The sequence below is a fragment of the Pongo pygmaeus genome, chromosome 14, assembly GCF_028885625.2.
Source record: "Pongo pygmaeus isolate AG05252 chromosome 14, NHGRI_mPonPyg2-v2.0_pri, whole genome shotgun sequence".
Lineage (NCBI taxonomy): Eukaryota > Metazoa > Chordata > Mammalia > Primates > Hominidae > Pongo > Pongo pygmaeus.
Genome location: NC_072387.2, coordinates 105911721 through 105934744, shown reverse-complemented (window position 1 = coordinate 105934744; position 23024 = coordinate 105911721). Strand labels below are relative to the sequence as shown.

Genomic DNA, 23024 nt, shown 5'->3' with positions numbered 1-23024 from the left:
AACACTGTGGGGAGGCCCACCACTATGCAGTGTTTTAACAAGCAAGTGGTTAAAGTTTGAGAGCCACCCGTAAGTCACGGGTTTCCTAACATGATTGGACACCGGAATCACCTGCGGATTTTAACTAATACTATTGATGCCGCATCTCACCCCCCCTCCCGAGATTCTCAGGTACGGGGCGTGGCCTTGGCGGCGGCCTTCTAAAAACTCTCCCAGGTGATTCCAACCTGTAGTAACACTTGAGAACTGCGTGAGGTGGGGACTTCAACTTTTACAGGCCTTATTTTCCTCCCATGTAAAAGGTGGACAATATGCAAGTGGTCCTGACTTTGCTTCCAGATTTTGGCAACTCCAGCCAGGCCTAGTTCGGTCTGGAGAGCCAGCTTCCCGCCCCGTGTCCCAAGGCCTCTGTCCGAGAACCCAAGGTCCCGGGAATGGACCCGCGGGAGCATCTGAGACGCCGCTCAGCAACCCGGCGCCGCCCCGGCGGCTCGGATGTGGCCGGGTGTCCGGCTGGCGTGGGCTCCCCAGGCCGCACCCACTAAACCGCGCCGGAGCGGGACACGCATGCGCCGCCCTGGACCCGGCACCCAGTAACGGACTCGAGCTCCCCCCACCGGAAGTGGGCAGCCGCGCGCCGGGAAGAGCCGGCCGAAGCGTGGCGGCCAAAGACTGTGGGTACCGGGTCCGAGGGACTCGCGCTTTTCTCTCCGTGCCATGGCGCCAGCGAAAGCCACGAACGTGGTGCGGCTGCTCCTAGGCTCCACGGCGCTGTGGCTTTCGCAGCTCGGCGCCGGGACGGTCGCCGCGTCCAAGTCGGTGACGGCCCACTTGGCTGCGAAGTGGCCCGAGACCCCGCTGCTGCTGGAGGCAAGGTGGGTGCGGGCCGGGCCCTCGTCCGGGCGGGTGTGGGCGCGCTGCCACCTTCAGCCGCGCTTTCTTCGTGCTTGCAGCGGGTGTCTGGCTCCCACCCGGCTTCTCCAGACGCCCCCGCTCTGTCCCTGAGCATCACCACCTCTTTCCTTCCCGACCCGGGGCGGCTTCTCGGTTCCCGTGCAGCACTCAACTTGCGGTTCCTTTCCTCCTCAGTCTTACTTTACCTGCGGTTTTTAAAGCTTCCCTGCTCTGCTTTAGTATGTTGGGATGTATTAGCATTTACACGTGGCACTTAACGCAAGAGCTTCCACTGGGGTAGGCAGTTCTGTTCAGACAGTGCTTAAAGTACCTAGTTTCGTAATGATGACATCGTACCATCAGCTCCTAGGCTTGCTATGGGGAGGGCAGCTTCCTGCAAGGTAATATGTTTCCTGAATCTCTTCCAACAGAATTAGTTCATGACCTATCATTTACTCTGCAGAATAAAACTCGTAGCTATTGCATTTTTCCTGTTAGTATTCTAGTTGAGTAAAATTATAAAGTTCTTTCTCTTAGCAAAAATGAGGTTTTACACCAATGACTTAATGGCTGTTCACCACAGCAACAGCATGTGTCCCTAGAAAGAGACTCCATCACTCCACATAAGTTGCATTTATTTGATGCTAAAACAGTTAATTTTTTTTTCATTTCTATAGTTTATTGGGGAACAGGTGGTGTTGGGTTACATGAGTAAGTTCTTTAGTGGTGATTTCTGAGATTTTGGTACACCCATCACCCCATCAGTATATACACTGCACCCAATTTGTAGTCTTTTATCCCTCACTCCCTTCCCAACCTTTCCCCCGAGTCCCCAAAGTCCATTGTGTCATTCTTATGCCTTTGCATCCTCATAGCTTAGTTCCCACATATCAGTGAGAACATACTATATTTGGTTTTCCATTCCTGACTGACTTCACTTAGAATAATAGTCTCTAATTTCATCTAGGTTGCTGTGAATGCTATTAATTGATTCCTTTTTATGGCTGAGTAGTATTCCATCATATATATGCCACAGTTTATCCACTTGTTGATTGATGGGTATTTGGATTGGTTCCACATTTTTGCACTTGTGAATTGTGCTGCTATAAACATACATGTGCAACTATCTTTTTCATATGACTTTTCCTCTGGGTAGATACCTAGTAGTGGGATTGCTGGATCAAATGGTAGATCTACTCTTAGTACTTTGAGGACTCCCCACACTGTTTTCCATAGTGGTTATACTAGTTTACATTCCCACCAGCAGTGTAGAAGTGTTACCTGTTTGCTGCATCCACACCAACATCTATTATTTATTTTTATTTCTTTATTATGGCCATTCTTGCAGGAGTAAGGTGGTATCGCATTGTGGTTTTGATTTGTGTTTCCCTGATCATTAGTCTGTTGAGCATTTTTTCATGTTAGCCATTTATATATCTTTTGAGAATTGTCTATTCATGTCCTTAGCCCACTTTTTGATTGGACTGCTTTTTTTCCTGCTGATTTCAGTTCCTTGTAGATTCTGGATATTAATCCTTTGTCAGATGTATAGATTGTGAAGATTTTCTCCCATTTTGTGGGTTGTCTGTTTACTCTGCTGACTGTTCCTTTTGCCGTGCAAAAGCTCCTTAGTTTAATTAAGTCTCAGCTATTATTTTTTGTTATACTTTAAGTTCTAGGCTACATGTGCACGATGTGCAGGTGCATAGATATACACGTGCCATGTTGGTGTGCTGCACCCATTAACTCATCATTTACGTTAGGTATATCTCCTAATGCTATCCTCCCTTCCCCCAACCCCACGACAGGCCCTGGTGTGTGATGTTCCCCATTGTGTGTCCAAGTGTTCTCATTGTTCAATTCCCACTTATGAGTGAGAACATGTGGTGTTTGGTTTTCTGTCCTTGAGATAATTTGCTGAGAATGATGGTTTCCAGCTTCGTTCGTGTCCCTACAAAGGACATGAACTCATCCTTTTTTATGGCTGCATAGTATTCCATGGTGTATATGTGCCACATTTTCTTAATCCAGTCTGTCATTGATGGACATTTGGGTTGGTTCCAAGTCTTTGCTATTGTGAATAGTGCCGCAATAAACATACGTGTGCATGTGTCTTTATAGCAGCATGTTTTATAATCCTTTGGGTATATACGCAGTAATGGGATGGCTGGGTCAAATGGTATTTCTAGTTCTAGATCCTTGAGGAATCGCCACCCTGTCTTCCACAATGGTTGAACTAGTTTACAGTTCCACCAACAGTGTAAAAGTGTTCCTATTTCTCCACATCCTCTCCAGCACCTGTCGTTTCCTGACTTTTTAATGATTGCCATTCTAACTGGTGTGAGATGGTATCTCATTGTGGTTTTGATTTGCATTTCTCTGATGGCCAGTGATGATGAGAATTTTTTCATGTGTCTGTTGGTTGCATAAGTGTCGTCTTTTGAGAAGTGTCTGTTCATAGCCTTCGCCCACTTTTTAATGGGTTGATTTTTGCTTGTAAATTTGTTTAAGGTCTTTGTAGATTCTGGATATTAGCCCTTTGTCAGATGAGTAGATTGCAAAAATTTTCTCCCATTCTGTAGGTTGCCTGTTCACTCTGATGGTAGTTTCTTTTGCTGTGCAGATGCTCTTTAGGTTAATTAGATCCCATTTGTCAATTTTGGCTTTTGTTGCCATTGCTTTTGGTGTTTTAGACATGAAGTCCTTGCCCATGCCTATGTCCTAAATGGTATTACCTAGGTTTTCTTCTAGGGTTTTTATGGTTTTAGGTCTAACATTTAAGTCTTTAATTCATCTTGAATTAATTTTTGTATAAGGTGTAAGGAAGGGATCCAGTTTCTGCTTTCTACATATGGCTAGCCAGTTTTCCCAGCACCATTTATGAAATAGGGAATCCTTTCCCCATTTCTTGTTTTGGTCAGGTTTGTCAAAGATCAGATGGTTGTAGATGTGTGGTATTATTTCTGAGGGCTCTGTTCTGTTCCATTGGTCTATATCTCTATTTTGGTACCAGTACCATGCTGTTTTGGTTACTGTAGCCTTGTAGTATAGTTTGAAGTCAGGTAGCGTGATGCCTCCAGCTTTGTTCTTTTGCCTTAGGGTTGTCTTGGCAATGCAGGCTCTTTTTTGGTTCCATATGAACTTTAAAGTAGTTTTTTCCAATTCTGTGAAGAAAGTCATTGGTAGCTTGATGGGGATGGCATTGAATCTATAAATAACCTTGGGCAGTATGGCCATTTTCACAATATTAATTCTTCCTATCCATGAGAATGGAATGTTCTTCCATTTGTGTCCTCTTTTATTTCTTTGAGCAGTGGTTTGTAGTTCTCTTTGAAGAGGTCCTTCACATCCCTTGTAAGTTGGATTGCTAGGTATTTTATTCTCTTTGAAGCAATTGTGAATGGGAGTTCACTCATGATTTGGCTCTCTGTTTGTCTGTTATTGGTATAGAAGAATGCTTGTGATTTTTGTACATTGATTTTGTATCCTGAGACTTTGCTGAAGTTGCTTATCAGCTTAAGGAGATTTTGGGCTGAGACAACGGGGTTTTCTAGATATACAATCATGGCATCTGCAAACAGAGACAATTTGACTTTCTCTCTTCCTATTTGAATATCCTTTATTGCTTTCTCTTTCCTGATTGCCCTGGCCAGAACTTCCAACACTATGTTGAATAGGAGTGGTGAGAAGAGCATCCCTGTCTTGTGCCAGTTTTCAAAGGGAGTGCTTCCAGATTTTGCCCATTCAGTATGATACTGGCTGTGGGTTTGTCATAAATAGCTCTTATTATTTTGAGATACATCCCATCAATACCTAATTTGAGAGTTTTTAGCATGAAGGGCTGTTGAATTTTGTCAAAGGCCTTTTCTGCATCTATTGAGATAATCATGTGGTTTTTGTCTTTGGTTCTGTTTATATGCTGGATTACATTTATTGATTTGCGTATGTTGAAACAGCCTTGCATCCCAAGGATGAAGCCCACTTGATCATGGTGGATATGCTTTTTGAGGTGCTGCTGGATTCGGTTTGCCAGTATTTTATTGAGGTTTTTGCATTGATGTTCATCAGGGATATTGGTCTAAAATTCTCTTTTTTTGTTGTGTCTCTGCCAGGCTTTGGTATCAGGATGATGTTGGCCTTATAAAATGAGTTAGAGAGGATTCCCTTTTTTTGTATTGATTGGAATAGTTTCAGAAGGAATGGTACCAGCTCCTCTTTGTACCTTTGGTACAATTTGGCTGTGAATCCGTCTGGTCCTGGACTTTTTTTGGTTGGTAGGCTATTATTGCCTCAATTTCAGAGCCTGTTATTGGTGTATTCAGGGATTCAGCTTCTTCCTGGTTTAGTCTTGGGAGGGTGTATGTGTCCAGGAATTTATCCATTTCTTCTAGATTTCCTAGTTTATTTGCGTAGAGGTGTTTATAGTATTCTCTGATGGTAGTTTGTATTTCTGTGGGATTGGTGGTGATATCCCCTTTATCATTTTTTATTGCATCTATTTACAGATAAATATCTTTAAAAAAAAAAAAAAAGAAGAAAATAAAGTTTTCTTCATTAGTCTTGCTAGCGGTCTATCAATTTTGTTGATCTTTTTTAAAAACCAGCTCCTGAATTCATTGATTTTTTTGAATTTTTCTTTGTGTCTCTGTCTGCTTCAGTTCTGCTCTGATCTTAGTTATTTCTTGCCTTCTGCTAGCTTTTGAATGTGTTTGGTCCTGCTTCTCTAGTTCTTTTAATTGTGATGTTAGGGTGTCAATTTTAGGTCTTTCCTGCTTTCTCTTGTGGGCATTTAGTGCTATAAATTTCCCTTTACACACTGCTTTAAATGTGTCCCAGAGATTCTGGTATGTTGTGTCTTTGTTCATATTGGTTTCAAAGAACATCTTTATTTCTTCCTTCATTTCATTGTGTACCTGGTAGTCATTCAGGAACAGGTTGTTCAGTTTTCATGTAGTTGAGGAGTTTTGAGTGAGTTTCTTAATCTTGAGTTCTAGTTTGATTACTGTGGTCTGAGAGACAGTTTGTTATAATTTCTGTTCTTTTACATTTGCTGAGGAGTCCTTTACTTGCAACTATGTGGTCAATTTTGGAATAAGTATGATGTGGTGCTGAGAAGAATGTATATTCTGTTGATTTGGGGTGGAGAGTTCTGTAGATGTCTATTAGGTCTGCTTGATTTAGAGCTGAGTTCAATTCCTGGATATCCTTGTTAACTTTCTGTCTCGTTGATCTGTCTAATGTTGACAGTGGGGTGTTAAAGTCTCCCATTGTTATTGTGTGGGAATCTAAATCTCTTTGTACATCACTAAGGACTTGCTTTATGAATCTAGGTGCTCCTGTATTGGGTGCATATATATTTAGGATAGTTAGCTCTTCTTGTTGAATTGATCCCTTTTCCATTATGTAATGGCCTTCTTTGTCTCTTCTGATCTTTGTTGGTTTAAAGTCTGTTTTATCAGAGACTAGGATTGCAACCCCTGCCTTTTTTTGTTTTCCATTTGCTTGGTAGATCTTCCTCCATCCCTTTATTTTGAGCTTATGTGTGTCTCTCACACATAGCAAGGAGCTGCGTTCCTTTGGAGTAGAGGAGGCCCTCTGATTTTTAGAATTTTCAGCTTTTCTGCTCTGGTTTCTCCCCATCTTTGTGGTTTTATCTAGCTTTGGTCTTTGATGATGGTGACGTACAGATGGAGTTTTGGTGTGGGTGTCCTTCCTGTTTGTTAGTTTTCCTTCTAACAGTCAGGACCCTCAGCTGCAGGTCTGTTGGAGTTTGCTGGAGGTCCACTCCAGACCCCGTTTGCCTGGGTATCTGCAGCGGAGGCTGTAGAACAGCAAATATTGCAGAACAGCAAATGTTGCTGTCTTATTGTTCCTCTGGAAGCTTCGTCTCAGAGGGGCACCCGTCTGTATGAGGTGTCAGTCGGCCCCTACTGGGAGGTTCCTCCCCTTTAGGCTACTCGGGGGTCAGGGACCCACTTGAGGAGGCAGTCAGTCTGTTCTCAGATCTCAAACTCCATGCTGGGAGAAGCACTACTCTCTTCAAAGCTGTCAGACAGGGACATTTAAGTCTGCAGAAGTTTCTGCTGCCTTTTGTTCAGCTATGCCCTGCCCCCCCAGAGCTGGAGTCTACAGAGGCAGGCAGGCCTCCTTGAGCTGCGGTGGGCTCCACCCAGTTCGAGCTTCCTGACTGCTTTGTTTACCTACTCAAACTTCAGCAATGGCGGACGTCCTTCCCCTAGCCTCACTGCCGCCTTGCAGATCGATCTCACGCTGCTGTTCTAGCAATGAGGGAGGGTCCATGGGTGTGGGACTCTCCAAGCCAGGCACGGGATATAATCTTCTGGTGTGCCCTTTGCTAAGACCATTTGAAAAGCGCAGTATTAGGGTAGGAGTGACCCGATTTTCCAGGTGCCATCTGTCACGGCTTCCCTTGGCTAGGAAAGGAAATTCCCCGACCCCTTGCACTTCCCAGGTGAGGCGATGCCTCGCCCTGCTTCGGCTCACGCTCTGTGGGCTGCACCCACTGCCCTGTACCCACTGTCCGACAAGCCCCAATGAGATGAACCTGGTACCTCAGTTGGAAATGCAGAAATCACCCTTCTTCTGCGTCGCTCACTCTAGGAGCTGTAGACTGGAGCTGTTCCTATTCAGCCATCTTGGAACCTCTCTCCTATTTATCTTTGTTTTTATTGCATTTGCTTTGGGGTTCTTGGTCATGAAATCCTTGCCTAAGCCAATGTCTAAAAGGGTTTTTCTGATGTTATCTTCTAGAATTTTTATAGTTTCAGGTCTTAGATTAAGTCCTTGATCCATCTTGAGTTGATTTTTGTATAACGCGAGTGATAAGAATCCAGTTTCATTCTCCTACATGTGGCTTGCCAAGTATCCCAGCACCATTTTTTTGAATAGAGTGTCCTTTCCCCACTTGGTTTTTGTTTTCTTTCTCGAAGGTCAGTTGGCTGTAAGTATTTGGGTTTATTTCTGGATTCTCTATTACGTTCCATTGGTCTATGTGCCTGTTTTTACAGCAGTACCATGCTGTTTTGGAGACTATGGTTTTATAGGATAGTTTAAAATCAGGTAACATGATTCCTCCAGATTTGTTCTTTTTGCTTAATCTTGCTTTGGCTATGTGGGCTCTTTTTTGGTTCCATATGAATTTTAGGATTTTTTTTCTAGTTTTGTGAAGAATGATGGTGGTATTTTGATGGGAATTGCATTGAATTTGTAGATTGCTTTTGGCAGTATGATCATTTTCACAGTATTGATTCTACCCGTCCATGAGCATGGGATATGGTTCCATTTGTTTGTGTTGTCTATGATTTCTTTCAGCAGTGTTTTGTAGTTTTCCTTGTAGAGGTCTTTCACCTCCTTTGTTAGGTATATTCCTAAGCATTTTATTTTTGTTGGAGCTATTGTAAAAGGGGTTGAGTTCTTGATTAGATTCTCAGTTTGGTCGCTGTTGGTGTGTAAGAGAGCTACTGATTTGTGTACATTAATTTTGTATCTGGAAACTTTGCTGAATTCTTTTATCAGTTCTCGGAGCTTTTTGGAGGAGTCTTTAGGGTTTTCTAGGTATATAATTGTATCATCAGTTAACAGCGACAGTTTGACTTTGTCTTTACTGATTTGGATGCCCTTTATTTCTTTCTCTTGTCTGATTGTTCTGACTAGTACTTCCATTACTATGTTGAATAGAAGTGGTGAGAGTGGGCATCCTTGTCTTGTTCCAGTTCTCAGAGGGAATGCTTTAAACTTTTCCCCATTCAGTATTATGTTGGCTGTGGGTTTGTCATAGGTGGCTTTCATTACATTGAGGTATGTCCCTTGTATGCCAATTTTCTTGAGAGTTTTAATCATAAAAGGGTGCTGGATTTTGTCTAATGCTTTTCCTGCATCTATTGAGATGATCATGTAATTTTTGTTTTTAATTCTGTTTATCTGGTGTATCACATTTATTGACTTGCCTATATTAAACCATCCCTGCTATGAAACCCACTTCATAATGGTGGATTATCTTTTTGATATGTTGTTGGATTCAGTTAGCTAGTATATTGTTAAGGATTTTTGCACTATGTTCATCAGGGATATTGGTCTGTAGTTTCCTTTTTTTGGTTATGTTTTTTTCCAGGTTTTGGTATTAGGGTGATACTGGCTTCATAGAATGATTTCAGGAGGATTCCCTCTTTCTCTCTCTTGTGGAATAGTGTCAATAGGATTCGTACCAATTCTTTGAATGTCTGGTAGAATTTGACTGTGAATATGTCTGGTCCTGGATGTTTTTATGTTGATAATTTTTTATTACAATTTTAATCTTGCTGCTTGTTATTGGTCTGTTCAAGGGTATCTAATTCTTCCTGATTTAAGCTAGGAGAATTGTATCTTTCCAGGAATTTATCTATCTCCTCTAGGTTTTCTAGTTTATACACATAAAGTTGTTCATGGTAGCCTTGAATGATCTTTTGTGTTTCTGTGGTGTCAGTTGTAATAGCTCCCATTTCATTTCTAATTGAGCTTATTTGGATTTTCTCTTTTTTCTTCTTGGTTAATCTTGCTAATGGTCTATTAATGTTATTTATCTTTTCAAAGAACTAGCTTTTTGTTTCATTTATCTTTTGTATTTTTTGTTTGTTTGTTTCAATTTCATTTAGTTCTGTAATCTTATTTCACTTCTTCTGCTGGGACTGGGTTTGGTTTGTTCTGTTTCTTTAGTTCCTTGAGGTGTAACCTTAGATTGTCTGTGCACCTTCAGAATTTCTGATGTAGGCATTTAGGGCTATGAACTTTCCTCTTAGCAGAGCCTTTGCTGTATCCCAGAGGTTTTGATAGGTTGTATCACTGTTGTTGTTCAGTTCGAAAACATTTTTCATTTCCATCTTGATTTCATTGTTGACTATTCAGGAGAAGGTTATTTAATTTCCATGTATTTGCATGGTTTTGAAGGTTCCTTTTGGGGTTGATTTTCAGTTTTATTTCACTGTGGTCTGAGAGAGTGTTTGATATAATGTCAGTTTTCTTAAATTTATTGAGGTTTGATTTGTGGCCTATCAGTGGTCTACCTTGTAAAAAGTTTCATGCACTGATGATGAATAGAATGTATATTCTGCGGCTTTTGGGTAGAATGTTCTGTAAATATCTTTTAAGTCCATTTTTTCCAGGGTATAGTTTCAATCCATTGTTTCTTTGTTGACTTTCTGTCTTGATGACCTGTCTAGTGCTATCAGTGGAGTACTGAAGTCCCCCACTATTATTTTGTTACTGTGTATCTCATTTCTTAAGTCTAGTAGTAATTGTTTTATAAATTTGGGAGCTCCACTGTTGCATATATATTTAGGATTGTAATATTTCCCTGTTGGACAAGGCCTTTTATCATATAATGTCCCTCTTTGTCTTTTTTTAACTGCTGTTGCTTTAATGTTTGTTTTATCTCATATAAGAATAGCTACTCTTGCTCACTTTTGGTGTCCATTTGCATGGCATATCTTTTTCTACCCCTTTACCTTAAGTTTATGTGAGTCCTTAGGTGATAGGTAAGTCTCTTGAAGACAGCAGATAGTTGGTTGGTGAATTCTTATCCATTCTGCAATTCTGTATCTTTTAAGTGGAGCATCTAGGCCCTTTACATTCAATGTTAGTATTGAGATGTGAGGTACCGTTCTATTCATTGTGCTATTTGTTGCCTGTATGCCTTGTTTTTTTTTTTTAATTGCGTTTTTTTTTATAGGTCCTGTGAGATTTATGTTTTAAAGAGGTTCTGTTTTGATTTATTCCCATGATTTGTTTCAAGATTTAGAGCTCCTTTTAGCAGTTCTTGTGGTGCTGGATTGGTAGTTGCAAATTCTGTCAGCATTTTTTTGTCTGGAAAAGACTGTATCTTTCCTTCATTTATAAAGATTAGTTTTGCTAGATACGAATTTGCTAGATGCAGCCTCCCAGCTGCAAATGCAAATAGGGCTCTCATGCTTCCTCACCTGTGGCTTCCTGATAGTTGTTTTAAGAGGCAGAAGATAGGGCCCCAATCCCTTCTAGCTTGTAGGGTTTCTGCTGAGAAATCTGCTGTTAATCTGATAGGTTTTCCTTTATAGGTTAGTTACCAGGTGTTTTTGCCTAGCCGCTCTTAAGATTCTTTCCTTCGTCTTAACTTTGGGTAACCTGATGACTATGTGCCTAGGCAAAGATCTTTTTGTATTGAATTTCCAGGTGTTCTTTGAGCTTCTTGTATTTGGATGTCTAGGTCTCTAGAAAGGGTTGGGAAGTTTTCCTCAATTATTCCCCCAAATATGTTTTCCAAACTTTTAGATTTCTCTTCTTCCTCAGGAATACTGATTATTCTTAGGTTTGGTCATTTAACATAATCCCAGACTTCTTGGAGGCTTTGTTCGTATTTTCTTATTCTTTTTTCTTTGTCTTTGTTGTGTTGGGTTAATTTGAAAACCTTGTCGTCAAGCTCTGAAGTTCTTCTGCTTATTCGATTCTATTGCTGAAACTCTGTAGAGCATTTTACATTTCTATAAGTGCATCCGTTGTTTCCTGAAGTTTTGATTGCTTTTATTTATGCTATCTATTTCACTGAAGATTTCTCCCCTCATTTCTTGTATCTTTTTTTTATTTCCTTAAATTGGGCTTTCTCTGGTGCCTCCTTGATTAGCTTAATAACTGACCATCTGAATTCTTTTCAGGTAAATCAGACATTTCATCTTGGTTTGGATCTATTGCTGGTGAACTAATGTGATTTTTTTTGGGGGGTGTTAAAGAACCTTGTTTTGTCATAGTACTAGAGTTGGTTTTCTGGTTCCTTCTCATTTCAGTAGGCTCTGTCAGAGGGAAGGTCTAGGGCTGAAGGCTGTTGTTCAGATTCTTTTGTCCTATGGGGTATTCCCTTGATGTAGTACTCTCCTTCTTTTCCTACAGATGTGGCTTCCTGAGAGCCGAGCTGTAGAGATTGTTCTCTCTCTCCTGGATCTAGCCACCTAGTAGGTCTAACAGGCTCCAGGCTGGTACTAGGAATTGTCTGCACAGAGTCCTGTGATCTGAACTGTCTATGGGTGTCTTAGCTGTGCATACCAGCACCTGCTCTGCTGGAGGTGGCAGGGGGGTGAAATGGACTCTCTGAGGGTCCTTACTTTTTGTTGTTTAAGGCACTATTTTTGTGCTGGTTGGCATTCTGCAGGGAGGTGGCCCTTTCAAGAAAGCATCAGCTGTGGTAGTATGGGGAGGATCGGGCCCTAGAACTCCCAAGAGTATATGCCCTTTGTCTTCAGCTACCGTGGTGAGTAGGGAAGGACCATCAGTTAGGGGCATGGCTAGGGCATGTCTGGGCTCAGACTGTCCTTGGGTGGGTCTTGTTGTGACTGCTGTGGGGGATGGGGGTGGGATTTCTAGGTCAATGGAGTTATATTCCCAGGAGGATTATGGCTGCCTCTGCTTTGTCATGCAGGTTGTCAGGGAAGTGGGGGAAAGCCTACAGTCACAGGCCTCACCCAGCTCCCATGCAACCCAAAAAGCCAGTCTCACTCCCTCCATGCCCCACCCAACAGCACTGAGTCTGTTTCCAGGTGGTGGGCGAGCAGGGCTGAGAACTTGTCCCAGGCTATCAGCCTCCCAGCTGCAAATGCAAATAGGGCTCTCATGCTTCCCCACCTGTGGAGTTTGCACACCAGATTCATGCCCTCTCCCAAGTACTGGCCAGGAGATTTCTTGTTCGGTTGGAATTGTTACAAGGTTCAGCTGGAGGTTTCCTTCTCCCTGTGGCCTCTTCCCAGTACCTCTGGCAGCCCTACCCGAAGAACCCTGTGAGGCAAAGCAGAAATAGCTTCCTAGGGGACCCAGAGAGCCCACAGGGCTTCTCCCGCTGCTTCCTCTACCCTTGTATTTTGCTTGGCTCTCTAAATTGACTCAGCTCCAGGTAAGGTCAGAACCTTCTCCAGTGATATACACCTTCGAATTCCCCAGTGAGGGTGTGTTTTCGGGGGCAGACAATCCCCCTTTCCCACTCTCACAGTTTGGGTACTCAGAGTATTTGGGGTATCTCCCAGGTCCTACAGGAGCAATCCACTTCCTTCAGGGGGTCTGTGGGTTCTCTTGGCTTTTCTGATTTATTCCTGCAGCAGTTCTGGAGCAAAAGTTCAGAATGCAAGACTCCACATGCTGCTCTGTCCATTTCAGTGGGAGGCTAAAACGGTTTTTATTTAATACCTGATTCTAGCTTAATTTGGATCACCTTCCTTTATCCTTTCCCCAGTATTTAACTGTTTGCCTAGATCTGATCTCACACTTAGCTCCAAATCAGTCTAACTTTTTCCAGCCTTAGACTGCTTGTTACAGTGTCTGGCTTTACATTTGCCTCAAGAGTCTTAGAGTTGGAACTGCTGTGTGATGCTCCTTAAGGTCCTTGACAGTCTAGTCCCAGTCTGATTTACAAACCTCATCACTTGTACAGATTGTCCCCAACTTATCATGGTTCAATTTAGGATTTTTTGACTTTACTATGGGTTTACCAGGGTATTAAATGCATTTTTTACTTATAGTATTTGCAACTTAATACTTAATAAACCCAACTTTAATGGGTTTATTGGGAGGTAACCCCATCTAAGTCAAGGGGCATCTGTAGTAGGTTGAATGCTGGCCTCAAAAAGATATGTCCACATCCTAACTCCCACAACCTGTGAATGTTACCTTATTTGGAAAAATGTCTTTGTTAATGTAAGTAAGGATCTTGAGATGAGATCATCTTGGATTATCTAGATGGGCCCCAAATCCAATGTCATTTTAAGAGACAGAAGAAGAGAAGACACAGGCAAAAAGGAGAAGGCCATGTGAAGTTAGAGATTGGAGTTAGGCAGCCTCAAGCCAAGGAACAGCTGAAGCCACCAGGATGGAACAGTCTCCCTTAGAACCTTCAGAGGGAGCACAGCCCTGCCAACACCTTGATTTTGGACTTCTGGCCTCCAGAATTGTGAGAGAATAAGTTTCTGTTTTAAGTCAACAAATTTTTCATAATTTGTTAAACAGATCTAGGAAACTAATACAGATTTTGTATTTCAACCCAAAAAGTTGGGTGCTGCTGTAACAAATACTTCAAAATGTAGAAGTAGCTGTGGAGTTGGGCGGAGGCTAGAATAATTTTGAGAAGTTTGGTATTAAAAGCCTAGACTGCCTTGAGGAGACTGCAGAAATCTGGACATTAAGGGTGATTCTGCTGAGGGCTTAGAAGAGATTAAAGGGCATAGTTGAAAAAACTTCTGTCATCATAGAGAATACTTATATCATCCTGAAGAGAATTCCAGTAGAAATATGAACATTGAAGTCTGTTCTGGCCATGGCTTGGAAGGAAATGAGAGACATTATATTGGAATCTAGAAGAAAGGTAACCCTTGTGATAGAATACTGGCTGACTTGGTTTCTACAGTTTGTGGAAAACATCTTGAAAGTGGTGAACTTGGATATGAGCTGAGAAGATTTCCAAGCAAAGTGTAAAAGTGCTGCTTGGTTTCTCCTCGCTGCTTATATTAAAATGAGAGAAGAAAGAGATAAATTTAAAAAGGAACAGGTAAGGAAAAAGGAACCAACACTTGATGATTTTGGAGGTTCTCAGCCTATCCAGATTGTAAAGGGTGCTAAAACTAGGAAACTCAGTGTTGGGAATGTGTGCTCTGGAGAGAAAGACAGGAACCTGGCAGGACAACCTTTTGCTGAACAGGTTAAGCATGTGATTCATTGTGTCCCCTCAACCATCTCCCCAGAAGCTTGGTATAAAGAAGATGGAGATATCCAGGAAGGATCTGGGGAGGATCCGTGTAATGATTTGGCTTTTGGTGAAATATACGATAGTCTTACAAAGTTTTGGGGAATGTATTAGAAACACTGTCAGCTTGGACCAAAAGAGATAGACAAGACAAAACGAAAGAAGGCTGTTGGACTTCCAAAATTCTATAGGCAGGAAATGGACTAATAGAGCTACTTGGCTGTAAACCTTGTGTTGCCCTTTCAAGAAAGAAAGAATAACTCTGCAGGCAGAACCATGGCAGGCAGCACAGAGGGTGAAGCATCAGGCCACAGAGAGTTATTCTCAGGCTTTGAAACATAATGGAAATTTTCCCTGTTGGATTTTGAGCTTGCCTGTGACCAGTGACCCCTTTATTCCTTCTATTTTTTTCCTTTGCGAATTAGAGTGTCCATCCTATGCCTGTCTCACCATTGCATTTTTGAAACATAACTTGTTTTCTAGTATCACAAGTGGACAGGGAAGAATTTTGCCCCAGGATGGGTCATACCCAGAGTCTCACCCACACATGATTTAGATGATAAAATTTGTAAATGAAGTTGATGATATTTACATGAGATTTTGGACTTAGAATTGATGCTGTAATTGGTTGAGTTTTTGGAGGTTGTTGGCAAGGGGAAATATATTTTATGTAGGGGAGGTGGATTTTGGGGGCTTTTGGGGGATAGAGGGTGGCTTGAATAATGCCCCCAACAAAAAAAAAGGCAGCTTTTAGAATCTTTTGCATTAACTCTGCTCAAACGTTGACTTCAGACTTTTGGCCTCCAGAACTGTGAGAGAATAAATTTCTCTTGCTAAATAGGTTAGACCTGTGATTCATGAATCCACTCAACCATCCCAGCAGAAGCGCAGTATAAACATGGCGTTATCCAAGAAAGATGTGTTGAGGATCCTTGGGTAATGGTGTGGTATCCCTAGGATAGTAATATATCATTCCATTACAGTCTTCCTCATTGATACCTTACTTGTGGGCATACCATATTACTCTATCTTGCCTGATACTTTCCCATGACAAAATTAATAACTTTCTATTATTCTCTCATAACATTTGGTCAATATTTCTGTAATAATCCTTGTTGTAAGGTATCATATATGCTAATCTCTGTTGTTAAAAGGTGAGCTTCAGAGACAAAACTGTTTTTTATTCATGTTTATTTTGCCAAGGCACAGTGCACAAAAGTTAGGTACTCAATAATGCTAATTTAACAAAAGGTACGTTTTATAGGGAAAGATATACTTTAAGCCACCATCAGAATTACCTCTACAATATGCCTTACTTGTGGAAACTAGTTTGTCCTTGGAAAATCCAGAGAGGATGCTCAGTGTTATCTCATGTGCCTTATTGTTTTGTTGTGAACAAATCAAAATTGTAGGAGGTCCTTTATTATATAAACTAAAATCTTTCTCTCTATACCTTTTATCTACTGATCCTCTCTTTCAGAACCAAATCTGTTTCTGTGTGTGGCACATTGTGTGGGAATAGCAGGCCAAAAGACTGTAGTTTCTTCAACCACTGCACTTCAAAAATTTTATTTTATATAGTTCGTTATTCTGCTTTCCTTCAATTTGTTTATGTTTCTCTTAAAATTGTAGGAAGATCAAAGAGGTTGAGAAGAGTAAGTGTGGAGTGGAAGAATTGAAGAGCATTGAATAGGTTGAAGGAGCTGGGCAGATAGGAACTTAAGGAAAATAATGTGGGGGCAAGTAAGGGAAATTTCTAAGAATAATGCTTTAAATCCAAAAATTGAGCTTCCCAACCAAAATCTAATATATATGTGTGTGTATATATATATGTGTGTATATATATGTGTGTGTGTATATATATGTGTATATATGTGTATATATGTGTATATATGTGTGTGTATATATATGTGTATATATGCGTATATGTGTATATGTGTGTGTATATATGCGTATATATGTGTATATATGTGTGTATATATGTGTGTGTATATATGTGTATATATAGTGTATATATGTGTATATATGTGTATATATATATGCACGCACACACACACACACACACACACACGCACACACACACACACAGAGATATTTTTCAATTCATCCTGGAAATTTGAGTCCGTAACTTCAGTATAGTCCTATGTAGGAAACAAAGATGAATAAGGTATGTCCCCTGTATAAAGAAATTTATAATAAAATTTGCAGCCGAGCACAGTGGCTCACACCTGTAATCGCAGCACTTTGGAAGGCCGAGGCGGGCAGATCATGAGGTCAGGAATTCGAGACCAGCCTAGCCAACATGGTGAAACCCTGTCTCTACTAAAAATACAAAAAAATAGCCAGGTGTGGTGGCACATGCCTATAATCCTAGCTACTCAGGAGGCTGAGGCAGAAGAATTGTTTGAACCAGGGAGGTGAAGGTTGCAGTGAGTCAAGATCGCGCCACTGCACTCCAGCCTGGGTGACAGAGCAAGACTCTGGCTAGAAGTGGTTATAGGCTGAAGAGGCTAGCATTTTACTATATGCATACCTTAATTTGTGCATCTGAACTGCAGTTACTCCACTTGTGTTGATCTGACTGGAAATATTTTTGAAATTCCACTTATAATCACTGTCAAACTCTTTAGTGCGTATAAAAACACCCTTTATAGAAATAACTATTTTCTCTGGGCAGAATTTTTTGAAGAAATACACTTATTTCAAGCCATATATTTTATAAGCCAAGTGAACAATTGGAAATGCCAGTTTGTTACCTTTAAAAAAACTTTGTCCAAAAGAGTGAACTGGGCATGGTAGCATGTGCCTATAGTCCCAGCTACTTGAGCGGCTGCAGTGGGAGGATCACTTGAGACCTCCCAGGCTCAAGTAAGCCATGTTTGCACCACTGCACTCCAGCCTTCATGACGAAGGGAGATGCTGTCTTAAACAAACAAACAAAAACGTTGTTCAAAGGTAATATCTTACCTTTTACCAGGTGCAGAACTGGTTTAGATGGTCTCAAGGATGTTTGCTCCTCAGTGATTAATAATGAGTTACCAGTAAATGGCCTCTGAGATTCCAGAAGAGTTCCAAAAGTGCTTAGAGCAGTGATGTATTGAGGGAATAAGTTTAAGTGAATGCTTTTTTTTTTTTTACTTGAACTTTTAAATTCCAGGGTACACATGCAGGATGTGCAGGTTTGTTACATAGGTAAATGTATGTCATGGTGGTTTGCTGCACAGATCAAACTATCACCTAGGTATGAAGCCCAGCATCCATTAACTTTCTTCCTGATGCTCTCCGTCCCCTTGCACCTTTCCAACAGACTCCAGTGTGTGTCATTACCCCTTATGTGTCCATGTGTTCTCATCATTCAGCTCCCACTTGTAAGTGAGAACATGCGGTGTTTGGTTTTCTGTCTCTGCGTTAGTTTGCTAAGGATAATGGCTTCCAGCTCCATCCATGTTTCTGCAAAGGATATGACCTTGTTCATTTTTATGGCTTCATAGTATTCTGTAATGTATATATACCACATTTTCTTTATTCAGTCTATCATTGATGGGGATATAGGTTGATTCCATGTCTTTGCTATTGTAAATAGTGCTGCAGTGAATGTATGTGTGCATGTATATTCATAATATGATTTATATTCCTTTGGGCATACACCCAGTAATGGGATTACTGGGTCAAATTATATTTCTGCCTCTAGATCTTTGAGGAATTGCCACACTGTCTTCTACAATGGTTGAACTAATTTACATTCCCACCAATAGTGTAAAAGCGTTTTTTTCTCCACAACGTTGCCAGCATCTGTTGTTTCTTGACTTCTTAATAATTACCATTCTGACTGGTGTGAGATGGTATCTCATTGTGGTTTTGATTTTCATTTCTCTAATGATAGTGATGTGGAGCTTTTTTTCATGTTTGTTGGCTGCATGAATGTTTTATTTTGATAAGTGTCTTTTCATGTCCTTTGCCCACGTTTTATGGGGTCATTTGTTTTTTTCTTGTAAATTTGTTGAAGTTCCTTATAGACTTTCCATATTAGACCTTTGTCAGATGGATACATTGCAGAAATTTTCTCCCATTCTGTAGGTTGTCTGTTCACTCTGGTGATAGTTTTTGTTGTGCAGAAACTCTTTAGTTTAAATAGATCCCATTTGTCAATTTTTGCTTTTGTTGCAATTGCTCTTGGCATTTTCGTCATGAAATCGTTGCTTGTGTCTATGTCCTGAATTGTATTGCTTAGATTTTCTTATAGGGTTTTTATAATTTTAGGTTTTACATTTAAGTCTCCAACTCATCTTGAGTTAATTTTTGTGTAAGGTGTAAGGAAGGGGTCCAGTTTCAGTTTTCTGCATATGGCTAGCCAGTTCTCCCAGAACCATTTATTAAATAGGGAATCCTTTCATTGCTTGTTTTTGTCAGGTTTGTCAAAGATCAGATGCTTGTAGGTGTGCAGTCTTATTTCTGAGTTCTCTATTCTGTTCCATTGATCTATGTGTATGTCCTTGTACCAGTAGCATGCTGTATTGGTTACTGTAACCTTGTAGTATAGTTTGAAGTTAGGTAGCATGATGCCTCCAGCTTTGTTCTTTTTGCTTTGGATTGTCTTGGCTATTTGGGCTCTTTTTCATATTTTCTAATTCTGTGAAGAATGTCAATGGTAGTTTTGTCACAGGATAAGGATCCCATGATAAGGGTTGTGGCTTTGCCAGCCGGAAACCTCTATGGCTGGTAGCATCTTTGCCCGAGTTTTACTCGGGCCTGCTGTGCTCATTTTGTCCACTTGGCCCGGCAGGCTATGCTCAGCTTGTGCCACTGGCCTGGATCCCACACCTGCCAAGGGCAAGCCAGGTGCAGGTTGGCGGTGAGCGTGTGAGCAAGCACAGGGTACAGCCACTGTGCACAGCCAGGAGTGCCAGCTGCAGTGGGGTGGGCAGCTCTGGGTACTGGTACAGGCGCCAGCTTTGTACAATACTGTGGCTCGACCAGGCATACTGCAGGTGGCTTCCACGGCAGGCACTGTGGTGGAATGCAGTGGCACCTGGAAGCTTGGAGATACCAGGAACAACACAGCCCCAAAGAGAGTGTCACAGCTTTGGCTCAGGGAGCCTGTAGGTCTGGGCTCCCCAAAGGGCTGCAGCTCTTCTCTCCTTTTCATTGCCTGCAATGTGAGTGGGGCGTGTGTTTCAGCCCTGTTTGTGTTATAGCTCTTTCAGTCCTGCCATTTGGTGAGTTCCGAGTTCTTGTTGCATGTTCAGGAAGAGTGAGGCATGTAGACAACTGGAAGGTGAGCAAGGCAAAGAGGTGCTTTATTGAGAGATGGTACAGCTCTTAGGAGAACTGAAGTTGGTAGCTCCTTTCTACTGGCAGGTCTTCCTGATGAGCGCAGCTGTCACTAGAGAGGAGACCTGGAGTGGGTAGCTCCTTTTCACAGGCAGGTCATTCTTTTGAGTCTGCAGCCCTCAGCAGAGAGGAGAAATGGAGTGGCTAGCTTCCACCTGCAGTCAGGTCATCCCGATGTCTGGGAGAGGACACCTGGAATGGGTAGCTCCTATCCACAGGCAGGTCATCTCATTATCTGCCTGAGTTTGGCTGAGTCTGGGGTTTTTATGGGCTTCAAAGAAGGGGAAGTGTGTGCTGATTGGTCCATGGGAGGCCCTGGGTATGCTGGGACAAAAACACCGTAAGTTCTCACTGTAGTCCTTGGAAGAGGTAGGCCAGCCCCCAGGCTTCAGGTTGTCCTTAGCTTGAAGGTGGGGCTTCACTGGGGACCCGTTCCTTTTTGCCCATCTGCTCCCTGCCACCATTAACCTGCCATCTACCGTATCCATGGCACTCAGGCTGTTCGCATCATGGGGCACCTTTCAGGCCTGTGCCAAGCTGCCCCCAGGCCCCTCTCGGCCTCCCTCCCATGCCCATTGGTGCCCAAAGTCTGGAGGGGGCTGAGGTGGTAGGCGGCTGGCATGTCAGCACTACCCCAAACACATGCACACCCAGCCGGGTTGTGACAGCTTCTAGGCTCAGGTGCAACTTTGCTCTGAAATTGGTGCAGGGATTGGGAGCAGGGAGAGGCCAGGAAACAGGAGCAGACACTTTCAAGCCTGTGGTGGGACAGGGGGCTTTGCAGGCCCCTGAGAGTGCAGGGATGCCTTGGTCCACAGCTGCAGCTGGGTGGTAGCAGCTGCACCCAGGGAGTGCAGGGCTCCCACTCCGCCAACTCAGTAGGAGGCATGGGCCCCTACCTGCCTTTAGCCCCCAAGAGCACAGGGATGTCTGGGTCCGGACAGCTGCACCTGGGGAGTGTGGACCCTCCACTCTGCCAACTCAGAAGTGGGTGGGTCTTCTACCTGTTCCCTGCTCCCACCAGCTCCATGGAGTACACAACCCTGGCCATATCTCCCTTGCTGCAGCTGGCATTTTTGCAGCGGCCACTCTAGACGGGTCACTGCTGCCATCAGTTTACTAGGAATAGCATTGAATCTATAAATTACTTTGGGCAGTATGGCCGTTTTCACAGAATTGATTCTTCCTATCCCTGAGCATGGAATGTTTTTCCATTTGTGTGCTCTCTGATTTCCTTGAGCAGCGATTTGTAGTTCTCCTTGAAGAGGTCCTTCACTTCTCTTGTTAGCTGGAACGCTTTCTTAAGGCGATCACTTTGAAGGATCAGACTTAGGTAGATGTACAGATTCTGGTAGTTGGAAGAAGTCTTTTACCTGTGGTTGCACAGTTATATGACCATGTCTGTAGCTGTTTGGTCAAATCAGTGAAGCCTTGCTAAGTGTTGATTTGAAGTTACTTATTACTCTAAATTCCTATGCTTGTCGTGTTTATGTTGATGAATTAATCAGTCTTTCTCACTTCCTTTTTCCATTTTAGTGGCCATGTCAGACTCACAAGAATTAGTTAATCTGTATGTGTTGTGGATGTTCTCAATACTTTTACTTTCCATTTATTTTAAGCATTAGTTTAAGTTTACCAAGCCTAGAGAGAAAGGTAAGGTGGGCAATAACGAATAATCAGCACCGTCTGTTTGGTGGCTGTTTAGTTTCTAGCTTAAATAGTTAACCCTATTTGTTTTAGCTGTCTAGTGTTTTGTTCTGTGCAGAACTAAATCTTTCATTTATTTCATTATTTCTGAAAGGCTTTAAATGGCTTTGGCCATTTTTTCTTAAATACCATGGAAATTTCATTGGGCTTTATGGCCAAAGACATAGTGCAGTACACTGATTTCCTATTTTTAAAATTAAGATATTTTCTGTTTTAAATAATAAAAAAGATTTTCTACACAAGTAAAGGCACTAGATAATATAACTTCTATAAAATATTTATAGAACCAATTTTTGTTTATGAAAAACAGGTGGTCTTTTTTTTTTTACTTTTTACCTTTATATAATGTTCTATCTTAATTATCATTTTTGTATTTCTCTGGCATTTCATATGGCAAGATAGAATAAACTATCAATTTTTTAATTGTTGCTAGTAACAAGGAAAAGCCAAAAGTAATTTCTCATGAAGCCTTTTCCTGACATGATTATATGTTTATAGTTGAGAATGATATCTCAGGTAAGAATAGTCAGTGTGTTTTTTTCCAGTGTTGTAGTAAATGGAAATTATAATTTGACATTAATTTTTAGGGGTTTTTGTTTTTGCCGTAGATATAATTTGGTTCTTGGGTACAGTTTATAGTATCTAAACCATTTTAAACTCCATCTACTAACTGATTACTTCTGTTTTTTAATAGTGAATTTATGGCAGAAGAAAGTAATGAAAAATTTTGGCAGTTTTTGGAAACTGTGCAAGAATTAGCAATTTATAAGCAAACAGGTAGGTGATGTGTAAATTTTAACTTGTAAGATTTGTATTTATGTACACACCTTGTAATGTTTATTATTTTTTAATGGTAATGGTTAAGTGTGAATGCTTCACTGGGTTAGTAAATCTGAACATTAAATGTGAAAATATGTTTTAATAGAAACCATTCTAAGCATCTGTTTCCAAAAATATAAGGTTTTAATACTTTACTATAAGATACCTCATATAATTAGTCATGTTTGGATATTGCATTCTCATCAAGAAGAAATCAAAATTGTTAGCTGGGCATGGTGGTGTGCATCTGTAGTAGCAGCTACTTGGAAGGCCCAAGGCCAGAGGATTGATTGCTTGAGCCCAGGAGTCAGAGGCTAGCCTGGGCAGTATAGCAAGACCCTGTTTCTAAAAAAGAAAAATAAAAAAATAAAATAAAATAAATTGGCCAGGTGTGGTGGCTCACACCTGTAATCCCAGCACTTTGAGAGACTGAGGCAGAGGATCACTTGAACCCAGGAGTTTGAGCTGTGTTTGTACCACTGCACTCCAGCCTGAGCGACGGAGACAGGCCTTGTCTCCCCCTGTCCCC

At 41.6% G+C, this 23024-nt stretch overlaps 1 protein-coding gene across 3 annotated transcripts in view; it reads left to right on the top strand.

Annotated features, from left to right (window-relative positions):
- Positions 1-567: 567 nt before the first annotated feature.
- The window catches only part of UGGT2 (UDP-glucose glycoprotein glucosyltransferase 2), a 274645-nt gene continuing 252188 nt past the window's right edge, over positions 568-23024 (top strand). Inside the window, exons 1-2 of one of the 3 annotated variants that reach the window (XM_054447364.2) lie at positions 568-875; positions 22371-22453. In XM_054447364.2, coding sequence (XP_054303339.2) covers positions 718-875; positions 22371-22453 — 241 coding nt within the window. In that variant the 5' untranslated portion in view covers positions 568-717. The remainder of the gene's footprint in view (positions 876-22370; positions 22454-23024) is intronic. The other 2 variants (XR_008493479.2, XM_063651063.1) reach the window with 2 other exon arrangements.